The 21,060-nt window shown below is 38.2% G+C and overlaps 1 protein-coding gene across 4 annotated transcripts in view; it reads left to right on the top strand.

Moving 5' to 3' along the window:
• The window catches only part of LOC149529388 (uncharacterized), a 102,394-nt gene that overhangs the window by 18,190 nt on the left and 63,144 nt on the right, over positions 1–21,060 (top strand). For 2 of the 4 annotated variants that reach the window (XM_089810082.1, XM_089810081.1), the window contains 6 exons: positions 1,439–1,606; positions 2,676–2,760; positions 19,705–19,758; positions 19,891–20,105; positions 20,197–20,340; positions 20,556–20,589. In XM_089810082.1, coding sequence (XP_089666208.1) covers positions 1,439–1,606; positions 2,676–2,760; positions 19,705–19,758; positions 19,891–20,105; positions 20,197–20,340; positions 20,556–20,589 — 700 coding nt within the window. The remainder of the gene's footprint in view (positions 1–1,438; positions 1,607–2,675; positions 2,761–19,704; positions 19,759–19,890; positions 20,106–20,196; positions 20,341–20,555; positions 20,590–21,060) is intronic. The other 2 variants (XM_089810083.1, XM_089810084.1) reach the window with 1 other exon arrangement.

Raw genomic sequence — 21,060 nt, 5'->3', positions numbered from 1 at the left:
TTCTCAAATTTGGGCAGAGTCGTTTGATGTAATCAGTGAGTTGGTGCTCAGAAATACAGTAGGGGTTTGGTTCTCTGGTAGGTTGGTGCCTACTTCATGGTTGCAAGTGATTCATTTTTATGTGAGGCTGATTTAGTGTAGTAGATCCAAACAGCCATTGACACTGATTTTTCCCATCTTGGGTTTCGACATATATCTAATGTTCATGGGTGTTTATGAATGTTTTATAGATTGCTTAATAGTTACATAAACTTACATTTTATGAAAATTTGTTAGAGCTAGATTGAGGTCCTAAGGCTCATGCTTGGAGGAAGGTTATAATATTGTTCAATCAAGTGGAAAGTTGCATATGCAGATTCACTTTCCACTCCTCTCAGTATATTGTGTGCCTTACAATGTCATCATCATTGGGATCTGTGTTCCATCATTGCTTGTTACTATTACTATATTCTTGTCCAATAGCATCATGATTGGTTGTTCTAACTAATTGGTAGCTATTCTAAATTGTCATTTTCATTTACTAAACCCTTTTTGTGGAGGGCATTTAATCCCGTACATTAGATTTGTAGTACTTCTCTCTTGAGGATATTGATTATTGAACCCAATTGACACTAGATGGAGCTCTAGTTATAAAACCAAAGCTTTATAAATTATATCCCATAATGCAATATTTTGATCTTTTCCTAATCCCATTAAGTTCAGCACTATAGATTTTGCCAATTAATTTCACAAATGAGAAATGAAACAAGGATCAAATTTGATTGCAAGCATATTATTAGCAGCAAGCTGTAGAGTCATGCATGTGAAAGATATTTTTCAATGACTTAGAATAAAATCATGTCATAGAAGTGAAGTGTGAACTCCTACATTATAATGTATCATACTGGCATCTCAGTTTTGTTCAAATGTGTGGCAAATACAAGAAGTTAAATTACTAAGTTACCCAGACAGTGAGCTTGTTTGGGCAACACTGTATGCTGCTCAGTTATTATGTGAAAATAAATACTTCAGACCTTTACTTTTATACTTGAAGCCAATCAGGTTGTATGGTGGTATTTTTCTGGCTTCTGCAGACAGTTTATAGAGTTTTAAAGTTACCCTCCAGTACATATTACATGTTGAAAAATTCTTTGGATGTTTAGGAAATATGCTTCTAGAATTTGAGAGAATATATCCTTTTTTAAGGATATCTTGTTAGGCTGGTACTGTTTTGTCAAACTATTTTTAATCATCTTAACTTTTTGATTCATCTGAACATTTGAAATATGTCCAGTTATTTTTCATTGTGGTTTAAACTTTTCTTGGTGGAGTACGCCCGTTTCCTTATAGTATAACTGGTTTTGAAGCTCCTATAGATCTGTCATATGTCTCTAATCTCCAATGTACCTGTCATTCCCTTACCTGTTTGATTTGTTGTCTAATTTTGCGGCTAGTTCAGGTACTACTGGGCGAAGGATACCATGCAGAATGCACAGCAAAGCAAACTCTGGAAGTTTTACATAGACGTTCCAAAATTTTGGATTCTAAGATTGAGGGCATTAAGGCTGTTATGGAGGATCTTCAAGCAGAGGCTTTATTCTTCGCAAGTACAGCTGCTGAGGCTGATGTAAGTTTTCTTCTCTTGTTTGTTTTCAGGAGCGAGGAAGGTGAATAGGGTTAAAAGAAGAGGCTGACAGGATAGATAGTTATCATGGAACAAAGAAACCATTTGCTAATTTGATGTATGCTTCTGATTCAGATTTTGTTTTGTCTGTTCATTGACGTTTTTTATTCCTAGGTTTGTTATGGCTGGGTTCAGCTGTGCAATGTACGCTTTGGCTTACATTTCTATTAAGGTGGCCAAAATGATAGCAATACTATTTAACTTTTCTTCCTCCATTCTAATCACTTCTTCTATTTCCTCATAGTGGTAACAACAAGCATTTGATGATCAGGACATACATTACCTTGCACATCTCCTCTGCAGTATGGATCTTTGCCTTTGATGAGGCCGTTGATGTGGCCTCCACAACAAAGATGAGTTCCAAAAGAGGCTGTTTCGGGAACCACAGTATTCCTCTTTGCTTGTAGAGTATGCCTAATCACTGTTTTTCTTACCATTGTAAGCTAGCCCAGTATATTATTCCTCCTTTCACTGCCATTGTTAACTGCAGATTTGGCCACTCTTCTGTATGCCATTAATGGTGGAGCAGATTCATATCAGCCACCCAAAAAATGATTTAACTCGTAGTTAATGATTCCGAGGGATGATCTTACGTAAGGGGTAAATAGAATTAATAAACACACAATTCTTGAAGCAAACACTGCTAATGTATGTGACAGATCAATGTCCTTGTAGAGAGCAAATAGTCCAATGATCATGATTAAATATAAATTTAAAGGAAAAAACACATATGATAACAAGATAAGGCAAAATAAAGAAGAGGGAGAAATAATCTAAGAACCAATAAGACAATATATTAACCAAATTCAATCGTAGGAAGAGATGAAGCTCCAAGAGCTGTCATGCAGCCTAATTTTTCATCCTCCTCGCTATCTTTAGAGGAGCACCTTCCTTTTTACATCAGCATTATTCTTGTTTTCTATCGAAGTTTTTAAATATTGCGATTCTTGTTGAGTTTGTCTAGTGATTGCTCTTTGCTCCCCCCCGCCTAAAATTGTGATCTTTGTGGCAGGCAGGTGTGATGGAAATAAGAGAGGACTATGTAGAAAAGCCTCCATTGAAAGAGAAATCGAATTTAACTCATCATTCATCGTCAGGTAGTGAGATCTTCTACATAGAGAATGTTGCAATTCACTTTGAACCTTGGCTTAATGCCTTTATACTGTGTATTTGTAGGATCTAGTACTGGTAGTTCATTGCTATGTATGTGGAGCCATGATTCTGGATGAATTGTTCGTTTAATTAAACATAAATGAATAACTTGATTTTTCTGTTACCCATGCAACATTCTTTAATTTCTTTATATTAAAATAATATTATAATATTTAGTGATAATGGTCAATTAAGTTGTTAAGATAGACTTAAGGAATATTCTTTATTCTTCTAGTAGTCATATGCCTTTCTTAGTTGTTGATCTTATCCTTATCGGACTGATTGTTTGCAACTCTTATTTAAAGAGACTTTAGCTCCTTTGTTGATATCAAATATGTTGGTAATTATTCTTTATGTCGTCATTTTTCTTAATATGGTATCAGAGCTCTGGTTTTGAGTGCCTCAAGATTGGAGAATGTGAGTTTGTGTCTACAATAGAGATAATGATTTACCAAAAGGATTTCCTAAGGATCAGCCAAGGAAAATTCATGGGATTTTTTCTTGAAAATTGTTTGTCAGATTTTTTTTATAGAATTGGAGGGCCTGTCTCTTGTAAAAATTTCAAGGATTTCCAAAAACATTTAGTGGCCATATAAAAAAATATATTTACTCGTTGAAACAAATTGTGTTTCTTTGTCTTTTCAGAAATCACTGGGTTTTTTGCCAAGATTTCTACAAGTTTGTTGATTTCTATAGTATTTTTGCACAGTTGGTGTGCAAATCATGGGCAAATTCGTTGTAGGTAATTTTGGCTGATCTTCAAAAAAATGTGGTTTTTGTTGTTCCTAGGCTGCATTCGAAGACTTTTTGGTGCGTGACCAGTTTAGAGGCATTTCGACGGGTTTTCCATCAACAATCCTGATGTTTTGCTACTGTTTTTAGGTTGTGAAGGTTTTTTGGGTTGCGACAGGCTATGGGATTTGGAGGCAGTTTTTTGATGAATTTTAGACAATTTCATGTCTCTTTCTGAGATGATTTTCTTTGCTTTGGTGTCGGCTAAGGGTTTTATATGATTTTTCTAGGAAATTGTGGTGTTTCAGTTGTATTCTTTTGATTGTTTTTTTTTTAAAAAGTGGGTCTTATCAGTAGGTAGGGTTTGGTGATTAATTTCTATCAATTTTTGACGATTTTTTTGAAAAGTCATGGTCATTTTTTATGGCTAGTACATCGGGCTTTTGGGTTGCTTATTTCTAGATCTCTTCAAAGATTTTTTGATAAAATCATGGGTTTTACCTTGCTGTTGGGTTTTTAGATAACTTTTTTCCAAACTTTATCCTGCGAAGTCTTGGTTTTTATTTTTTTTGGAGTATGAGAATGATGGCTCCATTGACCAACATCGTGTTGGGAGGTAGTGAGAGGTTCCTTGGAAATATTACAGCACTTGGAGATAGAGGATGCTTAACATCTTCAAATAATGTTTTCCTGATTGGATTGTCCTTGACATAGAAGCCTGGCCAATGATTGCGGGTAAAGAAAGGAAAATGTTCAAGACTGTAATTGTGAATATATGAGTATTAAATTGTTACTGACAAAATGAATCTGGAGATTCCTTCTTGGAAATCTTGTTTTGGAGATTTGGAAACTCCTTTGAGATCTGTGTTAGGTGTTAGATAAAGGGAGGGCATTCTTCTTGAAGAGTATGACATTCTTGATTATGATGGATGATAAGATGTCGTTGCAGGATCATTTGACAAAGATCAAAGACATTCATGATCAATCAGTGGCTATTGGTTACATGATTGCAGAAGATGACATGGTGGTCATAATGCTTGAAAGCTTACCATGGTCTTATAAGTATTTCATAGAAACAATCAACACCATGTCTACTAGTGTTGGCTTGCAGTTTTGTGCAACAGGTTCTTGCAGCTAGATGGATGGAAGGAGCGATTTGGTAACAATAGTGATTCAATGAGTACGGGATTCGCTTGTGCAACCAAGGACAAGGGCAAAGGCAAGCTACCTCTAAAGAATTGTCAGCACAAAATGTAGATATTTCAAAGAATTTGAAGATTATCACATCTCACTAGTATGGTGAACTTGGCCACATGAAGAAGCATTGCAAAAGAGGTTGGCAGTTGAAAAAATCCTAGGTAGGCATGGCCTCACCAAAAGCTTGTGTCATAGAGAATTTTGATGAGTTAGCTTTCTACGCTTTTGTAGACTAATAATAAGCAGATGACTCTAATAAGCCTTGTGCACTGTACATTGATTTTGGAGCATCTAGACAAATTTTTATATATGAAGGATTAGTTCGTTGAGTATATGTCTTGCTTAGGTTTAGTGATTTTCGATTGGTCAGTGGAGACAATGACCGAATATTCTCTGGAAGGAAATCTTTTATTTTCCTTAATTTATATTATGTTCTACGAATGGAACTCAATATACTCTAGTGAGTCAGATTATGCACCATTGTCACAAATTGGTTGTCATTTTCAGCATGCATAAGCTCCATATTGTTAATAGGGAGCCCAAGAAAACTATTGCATTTAGAATACAAGAGCATGGTTTGTATCGACCTGTTGACACTGGAGAGGTTCAAGAGCATGTAGTGGCTGCAAAGAATTCATATGCTATTAGTATTATTTGGTATTAGTGTGATTGGCATCTCAAGCTTTCTTTTCTTCCTTGGATTTGAGATCTAGTAGGAGATATAAGGCTTGTAGAGCTTGTTGAGTAGGGAAGTAACACAAAAATCCATTTTCTTAGTTGTCAAGGAGACTTTAGCTCCTTTGTTTATATCTTGGCAATCATTCTTTGGGTAATTACTTTTCTTAATACTCTAATCTGTTCTGAAGCTTAGAGGTTTCTATAGCATTTTTTTTGTAGACAAAAAACAAAAATACACAACCAATTGTCAAATGGCAATCTAGAGCTTGATGATATAAAACCTTAAAGAAACATAATTTAGCATTTGGACTTCAACAAGCAAAACACATTTTTTGGGAATAGTTTATGCTGTGAATTTAGTTCTTTGCCTAGTAGTTAGGTATATAGTCAATGTTAAAAGCAATTCGGCATTATTTGAAGTTGATTTTTTTGAAATGCTAACGAGTGCATTATTTGATGTGCGAATTTTGAGAAATTCTTATGTTTGCATTTGGCTATAAACTTGTGCGAGCCTTAATTTAGTTGCTAGCATCTAGGAATTTTAAAAGTAAAATATACTTTTCTCAGCATATTTATAGTTGCTTTTCAACCCTACTTTGTTATTTGGGATCTATCTCCCAACAATATTTTTGGATTTTGGTTGCTAATAGAGATTTATTTATTAAATAAAGTCGAGAGGAGCTTGCCCTCTAAACAAGTGTAGAAACAAGGGTTCCACAATCCAAACAAACAACCTAGTAGCACAACATAAATCCAATAGTCCGAAAACCTGAGGAAAGACAATACCCTCAGCAGCCCCCCTCTTTATTATGAGATCTGAGAACCATTCCTAGTTTCCTTGGAAGCCTATTCTTCTTCCTTGACCACCCTCCATCCTTCTTCCAGTCTATCAACTGCAGCCTGTCTCAGTACTGAAAGCTCATCAGGGTCAATCCCACATTCCTCTGCCCCTGATTTTGCCTCATCCATCAAATGTTCTTCCTGTATTAGTTTGTCCAGTACTTTGTGTTCCATCATTCTAGATTTTTCCCTTCCACCAGTGTCTCCATCTCCACTTGAGTAACCTCCCAACGTTGCCATTCTTATTATCATTATCCTTCAACTTTGGTGAAGAAAGATCCTTCGCAGGAGGCACCTCGCTACCACCCTCTGTAGCCATAACCTGAGATAAAATACGATGCTTCTCACCTTTCTTCTCTATTGAATAACGTTGGGTCGATACATCCTTCCACCCTGTAGGGGACTTAATGATTCTCCCTTGTACACATTCTACAGCCACATAACCTGTTTGAAAGCATCTTTTGTATTTGAAGGGAATCCCTTCATAATCTGCTGATTGAGTTCAAAAACCCTTTGAGGATTTATTGTGATTTCAGCTGGAAAATTCTCTGCAAAATCCATTTCAACTAGTATTTAGGCGAAGGTAGAATGAAGAAGACTTAAAGAGTTATCGTCGATCATCAGAAATGCACATAAAGTATTACCAATAGCCTCCAACATAGAATCAAACCAGAGATGAAAGGGCAGATTCAGAAGCCTTAGCTGAAGTGGAACCCTATCAAAGTTTTTTAGTTGTTGGACAAAAATCCGGGTAACATGGCTTCAACATCAATGAAAACTTATCTTCCCAATGCCAAAAATGTTCCCACAGAAACCTATTTTTATCCTGAACTTTTTCAGAAACAACAATGAAAAAACCTTTAGCTGCTGGGTAAATCTGGACATCTCCATCCAGAATGCGCTTCCAATGCTGTGAAATCTAGGAATGAAGAGCTTGCAAGCTCGATCAAAAGCCATGGAAATGACCAATAACCCCCAACTCGGAAAAAGACAGATTGTGGGCAATCTCATTCTCTACCTCCGCACTGATTGCAACTGTGACAGCCTTCGATGAGGGGTATAATGCAATGCCTTGCCCATGCACTCGTATGCGCTCGCTATCCAATAGGTTCCGCCATGCACCTTCCCTTGTCTTGATTTGGCTTCACCTTGCTGAAACCATTCTGCCCCTGCAAGGAATGTCCATGCCCTGTCGTTGCATTCCGCGTGTTTATATTCCTCCTCGCACCACCTTTAGGAGGATGAAAGCTTGCAGTAAAATATTGCGGGTCACTGCTATTTGTAACACCACACTGGTCGCTACCATCCGCAACCAGGTTGTGCCCTTCAGGCCACCTTCTATTATCATTTTGCCGCACTCTGCCCATGCGTGAGGACTCTCTATTAAAAAATATAGACCTTAGTTCATTCAAACACACCTTCAACGATATCCAAGCCTCCATTTGCTCCTTAACTGCGTATTGGGCACTGATGGAAACTTGCACATACCTATTGAGGCCATTGGAGCCCAACAAATTACCCTTTGTTGTCCCTGAAACCCTAGCATTGGAAGTCTACAAGCAGCTTTGGAGTGCCATTGTACGTTCAATCCATCTTCCAACAATATTGACTATATGTTGTGACGTTGATTTTTTCCAATTCAAAGTCTTTTAAAAGTTGAGGAATTATAACAAGAAACTCATGTCAAATAGACAACATTGACTATATATTATGATTTTCAATTTAAAAGAGGTAATTTGTATCATTGTGTGTATGTTTGGACTTTGGATTCAAGAATGTCTTTTGATAATCTCAAAAGTTTCATTTTAATTGTTTCATTCTAAATGGTGGTTTAAGTTTTAACATCAATACAAAATAACATAGGCCTAGTAAATAAAATGTATGGTGCAAGTATGAAATGACACAACAAGTTCCTATATTTTTCTATTTAAGGTGAATAGTGCTAAGGTAGGATCAAGTTAAAAACTTGTCAAAGTGAAGAACTAGTTAATTAACAATGTTAAAACTTGTCAAAACGAAGACCTATTTAAAATGTCAAAGTATCTTGACTCTATAACAAAAGTGCTCGAAACAAAGAATTAATAATGTGCAAATACTACCATGGGCTGATCAAGAATGATGAACCTATTGTGACATTTTCAGACATTGCCCCATTGTACATGCGAACCCCTAGTTTTTCGCTTTTTGAAGTTTTAGGTTTTAGTGTCTTTGCTTCAATCTCCAGTCTTTTGTTAGTGAAAGTTCATAGAGTCTGAAGAGTTTAAGGTTTTCAAGTTTAAGTTTGCCAAGTTCAAGACTAATAAAAAAGCAAAAAGAAGAAAGCATGACAAAATGTGTATTCTGATGCTACAAAAGTGTTTAGAGAGGCCAACAAATGAAGATCACAATTGCTTGAGGTCGATTTTGACAATTCCCTCTTTAGGATAAATTATGTTTTCTGCATTTTTTTCTTTATAGAAAGTTTCATTTCTGGCATGTATAGGCCATATGAGGTTTACTTTTGTTTTGCCTGACTTTTTGTCTTTTTTCATAATTTCTATTTTTAGTAGGCAAAAAATTACGAGAAGGGGGAAATTGCCCGAGTTTAAAATTCTTGTTTTCAACTCCAAATACGTTTGGTATATTATGAAAAAGTGTGGAAAGTTGTAAAAATTTGCCAAATGCTAAAAGTATGAAAAAGTCTCAATGCCAAATGTAGTACGTCCAAGATTTAATGAAAAATCCTGTCTCCAAGCCAAGTCTGCCAAAGGGGGCGTGAAAATTCCCATTTCTATACAACGTTTGCCTTGTCTAGCAAGGAAAACCCCGAAACTCATGATGAAGTTTGTTGCCACCCATGCTTGGAAATTCCTCTATGAGAATTTTTCCAAGGCTAGGAGGAAATTTGGGTAAGTGTTTAAAGAATCCTTGAATGCATACAAAGCCCACTCCAAGATGTTGGGAAATCCTCAAACCAATGAAGAGTTCATTATGAGAAGTTGAGAAACTTGTCCAAGGCATGGTAAAATCCAGAAGAGCAAGCAAAGTCTGCATTGGTGAGATAGGTCTTGAAAGGTAAGGAAATTGTCAAAGGCTTGTTAATCCCTAAAGAAGTACTAGTGAAAGCATGGAAAGGTTATTCGAGTGTTAGGAAATTCCACAATTCTATATAAAGTTCGCCCAAGTCTAGAGGGCTATGAAACTTAGTGTGGATAAAATCCAAAAAACACAACTAAGCTTTGGATGTTTCCAAAAATTTCCCTGTGTGTGGAAAATCCATATTTCTATAATTTCCCTGTCGTAAAATAAATAAGATATCAAAACTTTGTTTATGGGACTAATTGATTTAGTATATCTCGGACCCATTTCTATTTTAATTATTTCGTAGGTGTTTGCTGTGTCTTGTATTGACACTTGGTTTCTACCTTGACATAATATATATGTTCGACGGGTTGTTTTGTTTGGGCATGCGACTTGATTTGTTGTTTTGTATTGCGAACCATTTGGGTTCTGTTGGTGCGCTATTTCAGAAGTGCAAGACCTTCTGTACTTGGTTTGTCGTAGTTTCAGTAAGTTTTATCCCTGCCCTATTTTGCCTGGTTTACTTTGCTCAGATTTGACGAGTTTGAGTACCATCATTGTTTGCAACTATATTTACTGATCGATGGTAACTGGTTAATCTAAATCAATCTTGTCCGTATTTATGTTAGTGGAATCACATTGGACTTAGACGTTCAATTCATTAAATATTTGTATCTAAAGTGGGTTTTGGTGAATTCGTTGACGTAAAGGAACATAGCTTGTCACAATCAATTTCTTGTAGAACATACTGTATTGTACGACCTATTGCAACGTATGGCTTCCTGCTGCACTGTACTGTACTTACTCTCACCATACGCCAAAGACATTCAACATTCACACCTTATGAATTCCCCAGATGTGTCGTACACTCTGTCTACTCACAATACAACCAACATTGCTATCCATGCGGGCTGCCATTCCATTACATTTCGTACGGCTAACACACATGCACTCTACGACTTGACCATCCACACCATCGTAAAGATTGATCTCCCTCTATTGTAAGGGTTGTTTCACTTGGCACTTTGACTGCATATGAACCCATTTGCATTGTCTCCACTATGTGACAAACACAAATAGATATATGGACATTTGAAATTTTCACCTCTAGATCTTGCATTCGACTCCTGGGTAGATCCGAGCTTTTACAGTGGTATCAAAACCAGTGATCTTGTTAGCCTATGGACAATGAATGAAAGTTTATAGCCAAAAATGAAGATGGTCCCACTTAGTTGATAGAATGGGAGATTTACGAGAACCCACTCTTGACAAAGTCATGGTGTTACTATGGGAGCTCTCAAGAATTAGGCACAGACTAATGACTCAATGACTTATGGAGGAAACATTACGAGAACTAGCCAAACATATGGTCACAACGATGACTCAATTATCGAAAAGGCAAATCCTCATCCAACACCTTCTCGACCTTCCACGCCAACTTTCCCTCCACGAATGGAGGTATCTTATAGAAGAAGGGAACCAACCTTTGAGGAAGTGCAGGAACAGTTGCAGGAAGATTAGAGGAATGCAAATATGGAAGGGGATATATCATACAAAGATTATGCGGAATTGAGAATGAGATACTCAAGTGGTGGCAATCATGGGTATTTTAATGTTGATCCCTAAATAATATTATACAAGTTGAATTTGTTGCCATTTGATGGATCTCGATTAATATCTGAACAAACATGGGTAATGAATGCAAACACCTACTTCCAACTTAACCTGATGCGAGAAGAGGAAGCAATAAATTTTGCCACACTCCATCTGGAGGGAGTGGCACAGGAATGATGGCATTTTGACATGGTTACTCTCGGACATGACCAAGTGAACACTTATGCTGAGTTTACAAAAAAAATTGACAGATCGGTTCAATGACAAATATCCAGAACTCAACTTTACAAAATTGGCATAGCTAACGCAAACTGGGTCGGTGGACATCTACATCACAAAGTTTCAAAGACTCTTTGTACCAGTTACAGACATATCAGAGAGATGAAGAATGTGCTATTCATGGATGGCATAAAAGAATTGTTGAAAGGATGGGTAAAAGGTTTCAATCTTGTCATCCTCTAGGAAGCTATATAGAAGGCTTGAAGTATAGCATTCTCATTAGCCTCATCTTGTTGTGGTTATTCACGCACCAAACGACCGTTGGTTCCAAAGGGAAAAGACAACAAAACCCTACCAAAGAATCCTAAACTAGATGAAGTTACCAGACAAAAACTTAGGAGGAGAAAATTATGTTTTAACTGTAAAAAGCTGTGGAACTAGGGCACAAATGTCTAGGGAAAGGAAAAACACACTACATTGAGCTCATGTTGGATAGTAAGGAAGAACCAGAGGATTCAACACCCGAAGGGGACAACAGACAAGAGGTTAGCTTAAACCGTACACAGAGGATAGCCACACTCGTACGACGTAGGGGTACCATCGCTCTCATAGGCATCCCAAGGTGTACAATTTTCAGGGTACAGGAAACCCTTCAGGGACAAAGGGCCATAATAATGCTAGATTGTGAAGCCACACTAAATTTCATTAACTCATTACTTGTCAAGAGAAGTGGTTTACCTACAGAGGCACACATAGGTTTCCAAGTCAAGGTTGTTGGAGGAACACTCTTACAATGTACGTACCTAGTTCCCCAACTAAGAATCACCATGGGAAACCACATGGTGAAAGGGGATTTCTTTATAGTGAATCTGGATGATATGGAGGTCATTCTAGGCATCCAATGGATGAAATCATTGGACAAATACACACAGAGCTTCAAGCAGATGGATTTCTCTTTTGTTGTTGATGGGAAGAAGGTTGTCCTGAGAGGGATGGAAAATGAGGGGCCTAAGGAGGTATCCGTACAATAGATGGAGACCATCTTTTGACATGGCCATTGCATGGCCATGCTGTTTTGGATTAGTACAATGGGGTTTTTGCTAACATTCCACCGGGCACCCCTCCCCACTGGGGTTTTGAGCATACCATCGAACTAGAAGCTAGTGCCAAACCACTCATCACCATGCTGTACTGTCACCCTAAGAAATTTAAATATGAGATTGAAAAGATAATTCAGAAGCTACCATATAAAGGCTGGATCCAACCCATCTCTAGTCCCTTTGCATCATCAGTGGTACTTGTGAAAAAGAAGGATTGGATGTTACACGTGTGTGGATTTCCATGCGTTGAATGAGAAGACAATAAAAAATAGATACCCTATTCTCAGGATCGATGAACTGCTTAATGAGTTGCATGGCCTGATTTTTTTTCTAAAATAGATCTCTGTTTTAGATATCATCAGATCTGCATGTGGGTGCAAGATGTGGAGAAACAACTTTTCGGTTTCACTACAAACATTATGAGTTTTTGGTCATGCTGTTTGGGTTAATGAATGCACCTGCTACATTTCAGTCCTACATGAATTGCATCTTCAATAAATAATTGTGTAAGTTCTTGTTGGTATTTTTTGATGACATTCTTAGTTATGGTAAAACATGGGAGGGGCGTTTGAGGCATTTGGATGAAGTCCTCAAGATCACGAAGACCTAGTCTTTGTTCACCAAGAGATCCAAGTGTGAATTTAGGATGACGAAATATTATACCTAGGACATGTTGTCAGTAGATACAGAGTACAAGTTCAACAAGAAAAGATCCAGGCTATTCTTGGTTGGCCTCAGCGAAAAACACTCTCAGAGTTGCGAGGATTCTTTGGACTATGCAATTACTACATGAGATTTGTAAAGGGTTTCTCTTAGCTTAACACACCTTTAACATATCTAACGAAGAAAGGTTCTTTTTAGTGGAGTGAAAGGGCACAATACACCTTTGATAAATTGAAGGATGCAATGAGTACTTGTCTGGTTCTTGCACAACGAGACTTTACTCAACCCTTCATCTTGGAGTGTGACGATTCCGGGGAGGGCATTGGTGTCATATTGATGCAAGATCGACACCCAATAGCTTTGGAGAATTGGAAGCTCACGTAAGGTGAATGATTATACTCCATGTATGATAAAGAAATGTAGGCCATTGTGCAGACCTTGACCAAGTTTTGACATTATCTAGTTGGTACAAAGTTTGTTGTCCATACTGATCGCAATTGTCTGAGATACTTCTTGGAACAAAAGGATATGAATGAGAGACAACATAAATGGGTAAGTAAGATACAAGCCTTCAACTTTGATATTGGATATGTGAAAGGAAAGAATAATGTCATGGCAAATGCTCTGTCAAAAAAGTCGACCATTTGTTCATCCTCCTAGATTTCAACTAATTGGGAGGCATACTTGTTGGTGGAATACTCCAAAAACCCTTTTGCGTGTAAGCTAATGAAGGGCGACATTTAAGATGATCAATACAAGGTAGTTGATGACATCATCTACTACAAGGACATGATATACTTGGTACCTAAATCCACACCGAAACAAAAAATCTTGAAGGAAATGCACACCTCACCATTTGTCGGACACCTAGGATTTCTCAAAATCTACAAACAGATAAGGGAGAGGTTCTCGTGGAAAGGACTTAAGAATGATGTGTGGTAGTATGTGCAGGAATGTGCAATGTGCCAACAAATCTTATCGGAACATACATTACTGACGGGCTTGTTAGAACCCTTGTTGATATCTGAACAAAAGTGCGATAGCATTTCCTTGGACTTCATCATTGGACTTCCAAAAGTAAATGGAAGGGATTGTATTTTTGTGGTAGTTGACAAGTTGACAAAATACACACACTTCTTCGCCATTCCCACTAAGTACTAGGCCACAGAAGTAGCAAACTTATTCTTCAGGGATATTTTCTGCCTGCATAGGTTGCCCCTAAACATAGTCAGTGCTAGGGATAGTCGATTTTTCAACACCTTTTTGACATAACTATTTAGATTGGTAGGGACCAAGTTGTCGCCAAGCATCAACTATTACCCCTAAATTGACAGGCAAGAAATTGTTAATAAATGGATGGAGAGGTACCTTCAGAACTATTTGTCAGCACAATATTGGATGTGGGTCAAATGGTTGCATTTGGGGGAATACTGCTACAACACCACTTATCACATGTCCATTGGTATGGTGCCTTTCAAAGCACTCTATGGATATGCACCCCCGTCATTTGTGGACATTTTTTTTAGTGATAGCTGTGCCTAGGCAAAAGACTGGCTATAGGAAGGACATTGAGGTTCTTGAAGGAAAAATTGCAAAGTGGACAAAATCAGCGAACGATATATGCCGAGAGACATCGAATTGAAAGAAGTTTTCAGGTTGGTGATCTAGTATATCTCCGACTCCAACTACACATATAGTCACCCTTGAATGTAGGAAGAAAAGAAAAGATAAGGTTGTGTTTCTACGGTCCATACCATGTAAGTTGCTGCTTAGGCTAGGTTGCCTATGAACTTGAGCTGCCAAAGGGAAGTTGCATCCACAATGTCTTCCATGATTCCTACTTGAAGAAAGCAATGGAACAAAACATTATTGTATTTGCCAACCTGCCACCTCTCAACGAAGAAGGGAAACTAGTATTGGAACATGTCTGTTAGATTGCCAAGGTCTTCCCAAAAGGATAGGGTAGGCTTCCTTGGGCATTTATCGCATGAAATTTCATCTTTTATTGATGCAGGAGCATCTTGCATGGGAAAATTAAAAAAAAAAGAAAAAAAGAAAAAAATCTAGAGGAGAGAGAAAGTGACGAAAATTAGAGGAGAAATAATAAAAAAAAATAAAAGGGAGAAAAGAAAGGAAAAAGAGATTTCTATTTTCGAGGTGCATAGGTGGCATAATAGAAAAAAATAAAAAAATAAATGGTTGTCATTCCATTTATCAAGGTGTGTGGGTAGAATTCTAGAAAGTTATGAATATTGTAGAAAGTTGTGGAAGTTGTAGAAGGTTGTGGAAGTTGTGAAAGTTGTAGAAGGTTGTGGAGGAATTCTAGAAGGTTGTGGATAAGTCATGCATGGGGTGGTAAGTGCCTATTTAAGCAACGCATATGAGCATTTCTAAATCAAGCTCAAGGGGAAGCTTGAGGAGTAGAAGCTCAAGGAGAAGCTTGAGAAGGAGAAGCTCGAGAAGGAGAAGTTGTGGAAGGTGAAGCTTGGAAAGCTTGGAAGGCTTCAAGGTGTGAAAGAGAAGGAGGAAGTGAAGAGTGAGTTTTCCTAAGTCTGTGAACAGAGCGCTGAATGTGAGGTAGTTTACAGCAGGATTGTGGTGGACTTGTGAGTGTGTAGAGAGAGTGCCGAATGTGAGGCAGTTTACACTTGGATCTTGGATAAAGTTGAAGAAGAGCTAGTGGCTGCGGTTTAGAAACAAGGAGGTTACTTGGGAAGCATTTTATCTCGTTGTCTTCATATTGTTGCATTCTTGGTTGTGAGTTGGTAAGGGTGGTGTGGCCCTTTGTCAGTGGTATCAGAGCGTATCTACATTAGTGGTATCAGAGCAGTACTTCTTCATCAAGTGGTATCAGAGTGTACCTTCATTAGTGGTATCAGAGCAGGAGATCCTGAGTGTACAAGCAGATCGCCGAAGTGTGAGGCAGTTTGTACCAGGACCTTGGTTGGGTGAAGTTTATCAGAGTAGGAGTTCTTGAGTGTACAAGCAGATTGCCGAGGAGTGAGGCAGTTTGTACCAGGACCTTGGTTGGGTGAAGTTTATTAGAGTGGGAGTTCTTGAGCGTGTAAACAGATCGCCGAAGCTGAGGCAGTTTGCACCAGGACCTTGGGAGGACATGCAGATTGATTGATGGATGCAGAGATGGAAGACTGGACTTGTTGAGGCATGATTGTGGCGAGCTGGTGGATTGCAAATCCGTTGTCCTAGACTTGTGATATGGTCCCTGATTGTTCGTGCGAGGTGGCAGGTTGCGATCTGACTTGCAAACAATTTGGTTGTCACAAGGAGCGTGGGAAGGATTTGTTGCAGAGGGTTTACGAAGATCTTGGGAGATGGCTCCAAGAGGATTGGACCCTAGGATGATTGCGAAAATCCATGATATAGTGGAGAGGAATTTTTCTAAGATGATTTCTCGATTGGATGCTAGATTGGCTAATCAAGCTAAGAAGGTCAAGGTGGGAGAGGATGGTTTTGTTGATCAGTTTGTGGAGCCTGATGCAGAACCTATAGAGAAACTAGAGGTTGTTGTTGAGGATATTCCTGAACTTGTTGATGTTGGGATGGAGATTGGTTCTCATGATCAGTTGGTTGAGTTTGACATGGAGATTGTGGAGCACTTGGTCGTGGATGATCCAGTTGTTGTTGGTGGTGACTTGTATGTTGCAGAGCATCTTGTTGTGAGCAATGAGGTTCCTGATGTTGTGAGTGTGGAATGTGTTGATGGAGATCTACATGTTGATGTTGATGCGGAGCTTGTTATTGCTAGTATGGATTCACTAGTTGTTGATGTGAATGGGAGTTTGCTAATGAAGCATTATGTTCAGTTTGTTTCTGAGGGTGAGCATGCTGATTGGGTGGTTGAGATTCTGGTGTTTGATAGAGTAATGCAGATGTGGAAGATTTGCATGGTGGTTTTCTTGTCCCCATTGAGGTGGAAACCTTTGGTGAAGATGAAGATGGTTGTAGACCTTTCTTTTGGTGTCAAAGTGTGTGACACACTTTTCTATCTACCGGGGGAGTCTGATGCAGGAGCATCTTGCATGGGAAAATTATTGGAAAAAAAAAAAGAAAAGAAAAAAAAGAAGAAGAACTAGGGGAGAAATAATAAAAAAAAATAAAAAGGAGAAAAGAAAGGAAAAGGAGATTTCTATTTTCAAGGTGCATAGGTGGCATAATAGAAAAAAATAAAAAAATAAATGGTCGTCATTCCATTTATCAAGGTGTGTGGGTAGAATTCTAGAAAGTTATGAATATTGTAGAAAGCTGTAGAAGTTGTAGAAGGTTGTGGAAGTTGTAGAAGATTGTGGAGGAATTCTAGAAGGTTGTGGATAAGTCATGCATGGGGTGGTAAGTGCCTATTTAAGCAAGGCATATGAGCATTTCTAAATCAAGCCCAAGGGGAAGCTTGAGGAGTAGAAGCTCAAGGAGAAGCTTGAGAAGTGGAAGCTGGAGAAGGAGAAGCTTGAGAAGGAGAAGCTCGAGAAGGAGAAGTTGTGGAAGGTGAAGCTTGGAAAGCTTGGAAGGCTTCAAGGTGTGAAAGAAAAGGAGGAAGTGAAGAGTGAGTTTTCCTGAGTCTGTGAATAGAGTGCCAAATGTGAGGTAGTTTATAGCAGGATTGTGGTGGACTTGTGAGTGTGTAGACAGAGCGCCGAATGTGAGGCAGTTTACACTTGGATCTTGGATAAAGTTGGAGAAGAGCTAGTGGCTGCGGTTTAGAAACAAGGAGGTTACTTGGGAAGCATTTTATCTCGTTGTCTTCATATTGTTGCATTCTTGGTTGTGAGTTGGTAAGGGTGGTGTGGCCCTTTGTCAGTGGTATTAGAGCGTATCTACATTAGTGGTATCAGAGCAGTACTTCTTCATCAAGTGGTATCAGAGCGTACCTTCATTATTTATAATTTGAAATTTGAAATTTGACAAGACTTTGTTCACTTACCAGCAATTGATATTCTTTCTACAACCAGAATACTTTGTTTAGATTGGGATGTTTCACATTCTTTAGCCTCATCTTCACCATTTATTCTGACACAATATTATCGGTTTTGTTGTTGTCCAATATGACCTCACAACATTTTACCTTGCCTTAAATCTTGTCTTGAACAAATTTCTTGTTTGTAGTGGTTTTGATTTTTCTTTCTTGCTATTCAACAAAATCCTTTGTAGTAGAGAGTCAAAGACTCTCCTCATCTAGATCCTTTGCATAGTTTGGTGAAGCAACTACTTTTTAGCTTGAGCCACATTGTAGTGGCCTGGCTGATATCCAGTTTTAGGCTAGACCTCTTAATTATGGTGGCTGTCTGATGTCTCTTTTTTTTATTAATTTCAAGGACTCTTGCTTCACATAACAATCAGAAAACAATAGGAGGAATAAATATATACTTTGCCAATTTATCCAATGCAATTATATCCAAACAAATTATATTATAATATTCATAGGAACTCCCTATTCCGACATGGAAATTGGAATGTTTTAGAGATGGCAAGGGAGTATAGACAATGGAACGACCTGTTATAGAATTGTATGTATGAGCGCTTCGTTTCCTTCCCAACACAATTTTGTGCTGTGTAACCCAACCCGCACAGTCTCCATTGGTTAATCACTCGAATGGGTTGAAGCACGTCTGTCCGTGACCACTTCAATGCGGGTCAGCTCCCCAACTGCAGTCAATGTAAATCCTTTGTGAGCAGAGGCGTCTATCACCCTCCTCGCCCTGCTGTGATAGAGACGCGCTCGCAATACCTTCTGTTACAGTCGCGTCCACACATTGTAGTGTTCCTTGTTCGAGCCACGAATACCAAACCACAATCACTCAAGCTGCTTGCAATGGAAAACCCCAAGACCATTCATCTCTCAATGATGTCAAGGTTGTTGAACTCGTGGGGGTATCGTTCCATAGTCCCTACTACACATAACCAGACTGAACTTGGGCCTGTTGCTTCTAACTCCACAGTTTTCCACAATCACCATATATCCTTTACTCTATGATGCTTCTCCATTTAGCTTCCCACCTCCAATGTAATTGACACTATTGTGTAATGCCAAGCATCTCTTGTCGGTAATCACCATATTTCATCCGTTAGGAGTCCAACACATGGCTCGACCAAGCTACGGTGGAATGTGCCATCCACCTTAGACTCCTGGTGCTTGAATTTGCGTGTCCTCAAGTGGCCACGATCTCAGTTGCCTCAATGTTTCCTCGTTCTCCCAAGTTGCATCTTCGAGAGGTAGATTCTTCCACTAAATCAAATACTCTTTGATAGTCCTCTTACGCAATACTCTCTCTCGTGTATCCAAAATGAACTTGGGTATCAACATTAATTTCCCCTCCTCATCTAGTGGTGGAAGCTCAGTTGAAGGCAGCATATTTTGACCAATTCCCCTTTTAAGGTGAGACACATGAAACACATTATGTACCTTGCTGTCCTCGGGTAGCTCCAACTCATAAGCCACCTCTCCGATGCGTCGGGTCACCCTAAGACTCCTAATACATTCATCCCATGTTTCAAGGATAAGCATCTCAAGAAGAGATGAAATTCAACATTCCTGAATAAGGTATTAATTTTGCAACTATAATTAATTAATTTAACAATAGTTATATCAACATGAATTCTTGTGGCATCTTCATAATGCTGCCTTTGAGTTCTCTGTGCTGAGATGTTTTAGTGCTTTAGAGTTTTTTGTTGGGCATTTCGTGCCTAAGCATGGAGGCATGTTTTTAGTCAAGCATATTCTCTTTTGTTTTTTTCATATAACATTGGGCTCATGGTGAATATGTTATTTTATAGGTGAAACACTTTCAGTGGGCGATGATAAAATCACAGGAAAGAAAGTAGTACCTTGTATGTTTTTGGACTACTCAAGGTTTATTGATTATGTTTTTCAGAATGTAGAAGGTTATATAAAACTCCCTGACAATAAGGGATTGTCAGTTTTTCACTGATGGTTCTGTTATATCTTCTTATACTGTATAGCTCAACTTGAAGAAAGCACTCCTGCTACTGCCACATATGTCAATGACGATCTCTCTACAGAAGATAAAGAATTTGATCGTATCATGTCAAGGCTTTCTGAACTAGAACAGGCTGAGGCGGAAGAGAATGGAGAGAGCAGTGATGAAAGTGAGGAAGCATCATTAGAATTTGGCAGAATGAATGATCATGAGCTTGAGGATAGTGAGGATGATGAGGTATTTATGCAAATCTTTACACATGCAGCAAGGACCAAGCTTATATTATCTTTTATGTATTGCGATCGTATTTACATGTTTGATGCAATAGGTTGAGTCACAAAGTCAAATTTCCCTGGGAATGAGCATGGGTAAACAAGTATCTTTGGCTGGCATGGAACTGCCAATGAGCAAAGGTTCTTCTTCATCACCAAGGGACCAGGCCACAATAAAGAGTCCAGCTGACATTTTAAAGGTGTAGGTTCCTGCTTTCTTTACTATCATATTGAAAGGCAATTATGTTTTTAATTTGGTTTAATTTCATATTATAGCTCAGATTGGGTGTAGCCTAAAGGTCATTCATGCAAATGCTCTTATCATGCAATCACTTGTGTTAGGTTTCCTTAAATTGAGATTTGAAATTGCAATTCCTCAAACACTTATATCTTTAATTGTATTTCTTTATTGCAGTTTGAGGAGTGGAAGACAAAATCAGCGAATACAGGTTCATTTGTTCTTTTTTTCAATAAAAAGGCTCAAAGTTTTTTCTTTCTGGTTATTATTGGACATTAGTGCTTTTTTCTGAGACATTTGGTTTGATATGTAAAATCTATTGGAACTTCATAAGTAATAGTAACCATATGGATACCAGCTGAATTGAGTCTGCCCATCTGACCAAAACAGGGTTTAGGTTGTGTAACATGCTATTACTTCTAAGCAAGTGAATAACAACCAACCCATATAAACATTTAACTAATAATGAAATTGTAAGAACAAATTGAACTAACATACTAGTGCTGATATTTTTTTTGTTTAATAAAAACACATCGAAACAATTTGCATTAAAATCCTAAAGTTAATCAAGAAATATCTAAACATGACATTATCTTGATCAACTTGAAATAAATATGAAGGAAGGAAAAGAGTTCTTATTGTGCATATATAGCAACACGTAAATCCATTCAGTCTTTCTTTA

This window comes from Cupressus sempervirens, chromosome 11 (assembly GCF_028749045.1).
Source record: "Cupressus sempervirens isolate cs-2001-9-10 chromosome 11, ASM2874904v1, whole genome shotgun sequence".
NCBI lineage: Eukaryota > Viridiplantae > Streptophyta > Pinopsida > Cupressales > Cupressaceae > Cupressus > Cupressus sempervirens.
The sequence above is the reverse complement of the archived record's forward strand: the minus strand, read 5'-3'. Positions and strand labels throughout refer to the sequence as shown.